The sequence below is a fragment of the Nerophis ophidion genome, linkage group LG03, assembly GCF_033978795.1.
Source record: "Nerophis ophidion isolate RoL-2023_Sa linkage group LG03, RoL_Noph_v1.0, whole genome shotgun sequence".
In the NCBI taxonomy this organism is placed as follows: domain Eukaryota; kingdom Metazoa; phylum Chordata; class Actinopteri; order Syngnathiformes; family Syngnathidae; genus Nerophis; species Nerophis ophidion.
In genome coordinates, this window is record NC_084613.1 from 36,831,158 (window position 1) to 36,842,432 (window position 11,275).

The 11,275-nt window shown below is 37.6% G+C and overlaps 1 protein-coding gene across 1 annotated transcript; it reads right to left on the reverse strand.

Moving 5' to 3' along the window:
* Positions 1-3,417: 3,417 nt before the first annotated feature.
* On the reverse strand, positions 3,418-8,546 carry LOC133549548 (uncharacterized). The gene is made up of 4 exons (XM_061895059.1): positions 7,956-8,546; positions 6,610-6,741; positions 5,385-5,708; positions 3,418-5,051 (listed from the first exon to the last, which is right to left on the reverse strand). Exons 1-4 carry the CDS (start codon positions 8,532-8,534, stop codon positions 3,990-3,992), a joined length of 2,097 nt encoding a protein of 698 aa, XP_061751043.1. The 5' UTR covers positions 8,535-8,546; the 3' UTR covers positions 3,418-3,989.
* Between the last annotated feature and the right edge of the window lie 2,729 nt (positions 8,547-11,275).

Here is an 11,275-nt window from a genome sequence, read left to right on the forward strand (position 1 = left end):
GTTGGCCAGGTGGACTCCCAGGGAGCGGAAGTCGGAGACCCTCTCCACACAGTCACCACTGATGATCAGGGGCAGGATGTCCGTTTTTTTCCTCCTGAAGTCTATGACCAGCTCCTTGGTCTTGGAGGTGTTCAGGGCCAGGTTGTTGACTTTGCACCAATCCGACAGCTTCTCCACCTCATCCCGATATGCAGCCTCGTCTCCCTCCGAGATGAGCCCCACTACGGTGGTGTCATCCGCAAATTTGATGATGGAGTTGCTGGAGTGGGCAGGTGTGCAGTCGTATGTGTAGATGGAGTAGAGAAGGGGGCTCAGCACGCATCAATCCATGTTTCTGTGATGGCGATCACTTTGAAGGGTTCGTTGATGTGTTCCAAAAAGTTCTTAATGTTGTTGTAATTTGCATACAAGCTTCTGCTATTAAAATGAATAATTGACAATTTGTTGTCACTTTTAATGTTGCTATTATATTGCTTATCTGTGTAATAAAAACAATTATTACTAATGTGGGAAAAAAAAAATTGTATCTGGATCTATATCGTTTTCCAAATCTTGGTTTTTGTGGTCTTTGTTGCAGAAGTTTTGTAGTTCCATATTTCCTTGCTCAACAATCTTTGATGTCGTTTCAATAATCTCTATAAGTGTAGATGGATGCAGTCCTGAATCTAAGTCTTCTTTTTTAGTCGTCCCTTGCAGTGTAGTAGTGTTGATGTTGAATTTAGGTGCTTGTTTTCTGTCAGAGTCCATTATCATCGTTGTTGTGGAAGCTGTGTAAACTTAAAATTTGTCCAGGTCTTTGATGTCATTGACAACAATTACTCTTGCTTCTGGACCTCCATTCAGCTTGATGTAAATTTTACAGTTGGCGCTCCAAGTTCCCTGGATTTTTCCCTGCTTTCTCAAGTCGCGTGCTTTCTTGGCGATTCCAGCATTACGTTTAGTGAGATGCTCATTCATGTACACATTTGTTCCCTTCAGCTTCTTTCCCTGTCTCAGCAATGCCATTTTAGATTTTCTGTTTACAAATTTCAAAAGCACGACTGGAGTGGCGTTGTTGTCTCTTCTGTTCAGTGGGATGCATGTTTCGATGGTATTAATGTCGATTTCAATTTCCTTTGATTGCAGGAAGTTGACCACTTGCTGTTCTGCCGAGACAAGATCCATTTCATCTGGTTCACCTTCATTATTCACAGCTTTCGCATAGGATCTTGGTTTAATTCGGTGCCCTGTCACAATGATATCATTCATTCGTTTATCCTGCTCCATTTCATCCATGATATTCCACAGCATGTAGTTTTCTTCTTGAAGGGTCTTCATTTGTTGGCGCATTTCTTCTTGAAAGGTCTTCAAATGTTGGCACATATCAGAGACTTCACTTTTTCTGGTGATGATTTAGGTTTGCAGACTTTCAATATTTTGCTGCAGACTTTTCACATCTTGTTTGTGTTCTTCCATTGCTTTTTTCTGATCTTTTTTTATTTCTATAAAAAAAATAAAAACTTTTTTTTTTTTTTTTTAAATAAAAAGTTCCTCGTGCGCACGAGATAGTTTCTCGTGGCCACGAGATAGTTTCTCGTGGCCACGAGATAGTTTCTCGTGCGCACGAGATAGTTTCTCGTGGCCACGAGATAGTTTCTCGTGCGCACGAGAAAGCATTGGATGCGTGCGCGTGGTTTGAGGTGTGTGTTAAAATGGCAGTTCAGGAGTTAATTCGGCTGTATTTCCAACTCGGACTTCATTGCAAGGACATTGCTGCTTTGCTTGCAAGTCGTCATCGGTATATTGTGTCTGAAAGACATTTAAAACGAATTATGAAGGCATGTAGTCTGTTTCGGCGCAAAGGATACACCTCTTTGGATCGCGTGGTAGATTTCATTCAGCAGCAGTTACAAACAAGTGGCCTGCTGTGTGGATATAGGTGGATGTACACTAAATGCAAGGAGGATGGATTACACGTCAAGAAAGAAGAAGTACGCTTAATTCTTAAAGAACTTGACCCGAGGGGTGTTGAACTCAGAGCAAGGAGACGGCTCCATCATCGCAACTATTTCGCAAAAGGGCCCAATTATATTTGGCACTTTGACTCTTATGACAAACTGAAACCATTTGGTATCTGTATAAACGGCTGTATTGACGGATTTTCCCGGAAAATTATCTGGATGAATGCATTTACGACCAGCAGTGACCCAAAAATCATTGGAGGCTACTATATGGAGGCAGTGAAGAAATTTGGTGGTTGTCCGAGGGTTGTCAGAGGCGATCGGGGCACTGAAAATGTTAAAGTCAGAGACTTTCAGCGTTTTCTCCGTCGCAACATTGATGACGGTTCTGGTATTGACAGCTAAATCGAAGGGGCAAGCACAGCAAATCAGCGCATAGAGAGTTGGTGGGGTTTCCTCAGAAGAGAATCAATGGAGTTCTATATCTCTATGTTCACTGACCTGAAGGACCGTGGTTTGTTCGGTGGTACATACTTGGACCGAGGTCTAATTCAGTTCTGCTTTATGAGCTTCATTCAGGTAAGCGACAATGCATTGTTTTATCTATTTTCTGATGTTTTTATTGACTGGCATGCACACACATGTAATATCGCAAGTGCATCTCTTTTTTACAAGCGGTCTGCAGAGATGGGATGAATCAACAGTACAACAGTGCCATCTAACGGAAAAACTACTGAATTACATTTTCGTTTTTGTCTTTGAACATCCTTCCATGAGCAGACAGTGGGTGTGAATATTAGCACTTGTGTCTCATGTCTATGTGTCTTCTTAATTACTGTTATTGGTGTCCTACAATACCCTATTAATTCATCATCAGTGTCGGGGGGTTTGTTAGCCCTAATAACCCCCCCCCCCACCCCCCCCCCCCCCATACAAGCATAGTGGGCAGCAAACTGTTTTTATTCATTTATGTTTATTAATTTATATATTTATATTTGGCCTTTTCCACTCATTTTCTCCTAACGTCATCAAAAACCTCAACATTTAACATAATTTATTTGAAGTAATCTCATAACTAAATTAAATAGCACATGATGAGAATAACAAATTGCATGTTAATGTACTTTTCTTTCTCTCTGTACTGTTTTTCCAGGATGAATTAGACGAGACCATCAATGTGTGGGATGCACATGTTATCAGACCATCAAAGAATGACTGGGTGCCCAGTGGTCGCCCCCGAATCATGTACATGTTCCCAGAACTCTACACAACTTGTGATTGCATTTCCCCAGTGGACAGAGCTGATGTACAGTTGTGTCAGAGTAACTGCACATTTCGACCAGCAGTGCCATGTGACACAGACATCTACAACATCTGCAACATTCTGATGGCAGAGTCACAGCTGCATCTTCCAGCTGATGCTTATCAGGCATTGGATTTGTACCTTCACTTGAGGAATGAGATAACATCAACTCTCTAATTTGAGATGGATTTTTATTCAGATTATTCAGAGCTACAACATGTCCACACTGACTACACTTGAACAGTGCTATGCCACAAACATTAAGAACATTTTGCAGCAAAACTGAGGTGCAAATAGGATTGATATGTCACTATATGCACACTGACTGCAAAGAGAAACAAGGCAGGACATGAAAGAGGAAATGAACAAAACTGAACAACCATTAGAAATGTATTGTACTTGCATTGAACATGAACTTGTTTGTTGAATGATGACATAAATTCTGAACATTATTCAGAATAACAATTGTATAAAAGATGCACATGAAAATGTAATAATTGTACAAAAAGGGACATTTACCTATGAGAACAGACCCTGCTGCCTTATCAAAATTATTAAGCTGTCTTGTGGAAAAAAACTGAATCTCAATGTACTAACAATTTACAGAAAAAATAAGAAAATAAAACAATTTAAAAAATGTAAACGGTCTCTGTTTTAATAAGAACAATAAATGAAAATCTATAGAAACAGTTTTGCATCAGACAAATGCAAAACTCAGTGTAGAAGATAGATGTGCTTTCCATTCACTACACAATATCCATTGTGAAGCAGTCACCAGACAAAACATTATCAAATTCTTTGCGAAACTCAGGGTATGTGATGTAAGTGCATGGTAACTCAAGAACTGCTCCACATGTGTGTGCTACAGGCCTGCGACTTAAACCACACAATGTGTTAAAAATGACTTCAATTGTGTCTTTGCACAGCACAGTAGATCCTGTGCAGAAGCGTAAGAAAATCTCCAATTTTCTTTGGTCGATGCTTCTCACATTCCGTAGCAGGTGGTTAAGAGCAGTCTGCTCTTGTGGATTTAGGCTTTCAAGTGATGGTTTTATCATCTGGGCCACTTTCTTGTTAGTTGGCCTCTTAGATTCATATATCTCCATTATGTTGTCTGTGGTTATGAGCGTTGGCATAGCATTATGAACACTGGAGTGGAAACAGTCAATTATAAACTTTGGCTCTTGAAGAAGAGCTTCGTGGGCCATTGTTAAAATAGCAGCCCGTAAATTGTTTTTAGGGGGCAGGCAGTGTGAGCCCATTCTGGAGAAGACATCAAGTAAGTCCTCCTCAACAGTTTCATCAATGGTACCCTGTAGTGCTTTTTCAAGCGACACACGCTCATTTTCTGAAAGAAATCTGGCAAATGACATCATTAATAGTTCTTCATCCACTGAGCTAACTCCTTTATAACAGGCAAGAACAAAGGCTGGTGACAGTCTGATTGGTAGGATTTTGTGGTCCAGGTATCCTTTCAACCACACTCTTCCGAGCGCTTGCCATTTCTTCTCAGAATAGTCTGGTCGTAGCCTGGGTACTCGTTCATCTTCCCCCTCACACTGGTCCAAGAAGTGGTCCCAGAATGCGGAGTACGCCTCTCTTGACACACCATCACTGTCCATAGCTTTCTCATTTGTAAACTCCATTCTTAGACGAGCATTCAGTACTTTTGGATCCATGAAGACAATAAGGACATCATCAACAATGTTTACTCGTCTTAATTTCAAAATAAGGATTTCTTTGTCAAATGGATCTGGTGATGCTGGAAGACAGCTTGATGATACAGGACCATCATTGAATGTGGAATGCTGCAAGATATTTTAAAAATGTAATTAGGTGTGATTATTGATTGATTAATCCTTTTGTGAACAGAAAAGAATCAAAGATTTTGACAATCAATGTATCAAATAGCATGCAAAAATGGTGATAATGTTGTGGTTTTAGATTTGCCGCTTTTCTATTTCATACAACGATGCATTAAATTACAAATGAGTTTTGGAATGTTTGGATGAAACATGAATCTAAAAACATATGCTTAGGATGAAAGATCTTCGGATGGTAATGTTACAGTTTTTGTACATTTTAAAAATGTAAAATGTAACAATTTTACAGGACTGTAAGACGTTAGTGCTACATTGTACCTGCATGCTGCTCAAGTCATGTGGATTCCAGGGAAGTGTGGTGTCTTGAGAATCACTATCATCACCAACAATGGGTCCAAACTTCACTTCAGAGTCCTCAAGAAATTGTTGAATGGCAGGATTAAGAGGGGAATCTGAGACATCACTTAACAACTGGTCTGCATCTTGATTTGGCACAGGCGTTAAACAGTCATCTTCAGATCCATGCCTTCTTGTTGACTGCTGAGTATGACTGCCAACATCCTCAGTAGGTTGTGTATGCAGGAGCTCTGTGTTACCCATCTCAGGAGTTGCAGATCTTGACTGGCTGATTGTCTCTCTTCTCTATTGATCATTTCATATAAAAAACAAGAAAACAAACAAATGTATTATCCATCCATCCATCCATTTTCTACCGCTTATTCCCTTTAGGGTGGCGGGGGGCGCTGGTGCCTACTCAGCTACAATTGGGCGGAAGGCAGTGTACACCCTGGACAAGTCGCCACCTCATCACAGGGCCAACACAGATAGACAGACAACATTCACACTCACATTCACACACTAGGGACCATTTAGGGTTGCCAATCAACCTATCATATTATCTATAGTTTGAATAATCTCATCCAAGCTGCCGGGTACTCCGGCTTCCTCCCACTTCCAAAGACATGCACCTGGGGATAGGTTGATTGGCAACACTAAATTGGCCCTAGTGTGTGAATGTGAATGTTGTCTGTCTATCTGTGATGAGGTGGCAACTTGTCCAGGGTGTACCCCACCTTCCGCCCAAATGCAGCTGAGATAGGCACCAGCAACCCCCGCGATCCCAAAAGGGACAAGCGGTAGAAAATGGATGGATGGATGGAAGTTGCTATATATATTAATGTGACTATAACACTCTGCACCTGAGTAAATTATTTGGTGTATGCATTTTTACTTAATGTAGGATAACATTTAAAGCATTTGCAGACTTCCTTCTTAACTGCAGATTTAAAACTAAAACTATAAATTATGGTTTCTTAAAGGCCATTTCTGTGCCCTCATATATTTCACCTGTGATTTATAATAAACATAGCTCCTGTGTCATGCAGATTTAATTTAAATGACACCACAGGAAACTATAACTATAAAAATATGTTTGAATTTTAATGAATACTGAACATTTTGGTACAATAAAATCTTCAGACAACACAAGTTCAGTACTGTTTAGCACAGACTGGTTCCATAAAAATGCAATACGAGTGCTTACTTGTTCATGGTTTTGCTGCATTGAGCCACTTGGAGATAGATCTAAATCAGAGGAGTTCTCTGGATGATCCACTTCATTGAGTCTCCTGGTCTTGTTCCTCAAGGATCGTGTCCTCATTGTCCTAGACCTAGCCTATAAAACGGTGAGCAGCAAATTGTGAGCAGCACATTGTGAGCTTATACAGACTTGACATAGAAATAAGACACTAGATTTATCCTAAAAAAAAAAAGACATCTGTGAAAGTACAGATCACATTGAATAAGACCACAGGTAAGAAAGCAAAGGTGAATATCAACATCATATCCGTCATATGAGACAGGTGTGGTACACAACCATAATCAGTATTGGCGCTAGGAATTTTCAAAATGGGGCCCCACACTAAATTTTGGGGGTTCCACTTTTTTGTAAGCTTTTTAAAACAAATGATAAATGTATGCATTATCCTGTTATATCTCACATTCTGTATTGTGTTTTGGAAAAAGGTTGTTATAGACGTTACTTAATCCATTAAACAAATAATACAAAAGAAAACACATTTTAATGCATATGTAAATGTCTTCAGTTATAAACATTCATTCACATTCTTCTTTCCTTCATGGATTCTAACTTAATTTGTTTCTGTATTATTATTTAATAAGTGGTAGGTGTATTTATTTCAGTATAAAAGTGTAAACACTTTTTTGCTTGGGTCATGAAATGATGATAATGGTGTGCCAGGGCATACATACATTTTTTATTTACGCTTAAATCTCTAGAGTCTACGATAACTTCAGATCTATCCCTCATTTCTAAGTTGTTTTTTTAATGTTGTTTCGTTTGTTTGTTTTATACCCTTTTTGTCAAACAAAACTATGTTTTTTGTGGCAAACAAACATCCATCCATCCATCCATTTTCTACAGCTTGTCCCTTTCCGGATCACAGGGGGTGCTGGAGCCTATCTCAGCTGCCTAGGATAGGTCAATAATTCATAAAAACATACATTTTCATTCAATATTATGTTTTGAGCAATGACAGTTTTAAAGAAAAAACAGCTTTGTTTTATTAGTCAACAGTGCACCTTTTTCTAAATTACATTTCACCTCTAAACTTTTTCATTCCACTTTTGTTATTTTTTGTTTATTTTATTAGTATTTTTAGAATGTGACGTGGGCCTTTAAAACATTAGCTGTGGGCCGCAAATGGCCTCCGGGGCACACTTTTGACACCCCTGCTAGAGATAATAAAACATTAAATCTGATAAGTCTGTGGATAAAAAGCAGAGCCTGGCGACGCATGCAATCAATATAAATGGAATACCTACAGTAATCTATGTATTGATATCACAAATGTGGCAGAGGATAATTACCTTCAGCGGCGTTTTCTGTGTTGGCTCCATGTCCGATGATTCATCAGAGAGAAGTAGAATGTTGTTAGACTTGGTGGCTGTGTACACGCGTAGCATTTTTAGTTTAGTCTGTTCGTACAGCTGGCCCACCGTGACTTCACGGGGCACAGGACTGTGACTGTAATCACAAATGTCAAACTCGAAGTCTTCTATCAGTCCTTTTGATGAATGCCCATTTGCAAAAAACAAGCATTTGCCTGTCTCCAACAGTTCACCCATAGTCACTGATTTCTGGACCGACAGATTCCGTGTTCCTCCTCCTTTTCTCGTTCTAACCTGGTGATACATTCCACTCTCAAAGTGGAGCCATCCCATTTCAACCCGCCGGGTGATTTTGGCTGCATTTTTTTGGCCAGTAGCGGTGCCTTGTACAGTATTAGGAGTTCTTAACCTGTCTCTTAATTTCTGCATGAGGGAGGACTTCACTGTCTCGGCTCCACCCGACTCTTCGTTTGTCACAGTTCTTTGACGGCAAAATGCTCTGAGCGCAAATCGATCGCCATATCTTTCGATATACTTGCTTAACTCCTTATCTGTCATAATGCCTATGACACTGGTGTCGATCTGTAAAAAGCAAAACGTTTGCTAAATGGTATTTCCTACAGTAAAATAGCAACATTAAAAGTAGGCTATTTCTTACTTTATATAAAAGTTAATAAGTATCCTCACCTTGTCTTCTTTTAGTTTGTTGATGACACTTTCAGGTATATTCCGCATTTGAAGGAACATGAATAAATCTACTGCAGCCATCTTTGTTTAATAACAGGTATCAAAACTGCTGAGCAACGGGAGATTATGGGCGAGGGAACGTCTTTGTTGGAAATAGAGCCGCATAAACTCCTAAACTGCCATTTTAAAACACACCTCAAACCACGTGCACGCATCCAATGCTTTCTCGTGCGCACGAGAAACATTCTCGTGGCCACGAGATAGTTTTTATTTAAAAACTTTTTTTTTTTTTTTTTTTTTAAATAAAACGTTTCTCGTGGCCATGAGAAACTTTCTCGTGGCCACGAGATAATTTTCTCGTGCGCACAACTAACAAAGAAACATATCTCTAGGCATTATTAGCCATTTTGCATGTGTTGTTTAGAAGTTATGTTTGAATACATTTTTATTGCCTTTTTCGCATTATCTCAGGATTGTAAGACTATTATAGTCATATTGAGTAAAAAACTACTCTTTGCATTTGCAAGATTTAAAAAAGCATATGTTTCGAGTAAAAGTCCCAAACATGCATTATTTCAGGCATTATTAGCCATTATTCATGTGTGGTGTAGGAGTTGTGTTTAAATAACTGTCATATTGAGTGTTACAGTATACAGTTATATTGAGTAATACCTCATTTTTGTATTTGCAAACCCTAGAAAAACAACTGTATCTAGTAAAACTCACATGTATTCAATATCACAGGCATTTTTAGACATTTTGCACGTTTGGATTAGGAATTATGTTGGAATACATATTTATTGCTTTTTTCGCATTATCTCAGGATTCTAAGTACATTACTGTCAAATTGAGTAAAACATTACTTTTTGTTTTTGCAAACCCTACCAAATGTTTTTTTTTTTTCAGGAAAACTCTCAAAGATGCATTTCTTCAGGCATTATTAGACATTTTGCATGTGTATTTTTGGAGTTATGTTTCAAAAACTGACAATTTGAGTTTGACCAATATGAGTTCAGTAAAACCTGATTTTTGTATTTGTGAACTTTTCCAAAATACCTTATTCTGGTAAAACTCAAATTCAATATTACAGGCTTTTTTGGACAAATTTCATGTATGGTTTTGGAGTTATGGTTAAAACCTTTCATATTTAGTATGACAGTTACACTGTTATATTGAATAAAAAAACTAACTCGTGTCTTTGTGAACCTAACATCAGATCATTTTTCAAGTACAACTAACAAAAAAACATATCTCTAGGCATTATTAGCCATTTTGCATGTGTTGTTTAGAAGTTTTGTTTGAATACATTTTTATTGCCTTTTTCGCATTATCTCAGGATTGTAAGACTATTATAGTCATATTGAGTAAAAAACTACTCTTTGCATTTGCAAGATTTAAAAAAGCATACGTTTCGAGTAAAACTCCCAAAGATGCATTATTTCAGGCATTATTAGCCATTTTTCATGTGTGGTGTAGGAGTTTTGTTTAAATAACTGTCATATTGAGTGTTACAGTATACAGTCATATTGAGTAATACCTCATTTTCTTATTTTTAAACCCTAGAAAAACAACTGTATCTAGTAAAACTCACATGTATTCAATATCACAGGCATTTTTAGACATTTTGCACGTTTGGATTAGGAATTATGTTGGAATACATTTGTGTTGCTTTTTTTCGCATTATCTCAGGATTCTAAGTACATTACTGTCAAATTGAGTAAAAAATTACTTTTTTTTATCGCAAACCCTACCAAATGTTTTTTATTTCAGGAAAACTCTCAAAGATGCAACTCTTCAGGCATTATTAGACATTTTGCATGTGTATTTTTGGAGTTATGTTTCAAAAACTGACATTTTGTGTTCGACCAATATGTGTCCAGTAAAACCTGAGTTTTGTATTTGTGAACCTTTCCAAAATACCCTATTCCGGTAAAACTCACATAAATGCCATATTACAGGCTTTTTTAGACAAATTTCATGTTTGGTTTTGGAGTTATGATTATAAACCTTTCATATTTAGTATGACAGTTATACTGTTATATTGAATAAAAAAACTAACTTGTGTCTTTGTGAACCTCACAAAAGATCATTTTCCTAGTACAACTAACAAAAATACATATCTCTAGGCATTATTAGCCATTTTGCATGTGTTGTTTAGAAGTTATGTTTGAATACATTTCGATTGCTTTTTTCGCATTATTTCAGGATTCTAAGAACATTATAGTCGTATTGAGTAAAAAACTACTTTTTGCATTTGCAAGATTTAAAAAAGCATATGTTTCAAGTAAAACTCCCAAAGATGCATTATTTCAGGCATTATTAGCAATTATTCATGTGTGGTGTATGAGTTATGTTTAAATAACTGTCATATTGAGTGTTACAGTATACAGTCATATTGAGTAATACCTCTTTTTTGTATTTGCAAACCCTAGAAAAACAACTGTATCTAGTAAAACTCATGCATTCAATATCACAGGCATTTTTAGACATTTTGCACGTTTGGATTAGGAATTATGTTGGAAAACATTTTTATTGCTTTTTTCGCATTATCTCAGGATTCTAAGTACATTACTGTCAAATTGAGTAAAACATTACTTTTTGTTTTTGCACAC

What these genes read in the sequence shown, in the direction of transcription:
- LOC133549548 (XM_061895059.1), bottom strand. Translation starts at nt 8,534, where the DNA reads ATGACAGATAAGGAGTTAAGCAAGTATATCGAAAGATATGGCGATCGA. An exon ending in CACAGAAAACGCCGCTGAAG is followed by an intron (nt 6,742 to 7,955) that starts GTAATTATCCTC and finishes ACCGTTTTATAG; the next exon opens with GCTAGGTCTAGGACAATGAG. An exon ending in TGCAGCAAAACCATGAACAA is followed by an intron (nt 5,709 to 6,609) that starts GTAAGCACTCGT and finishes AATGATCAATAG; the next exon opens with AGAAGAGAGACAATCAGCCA.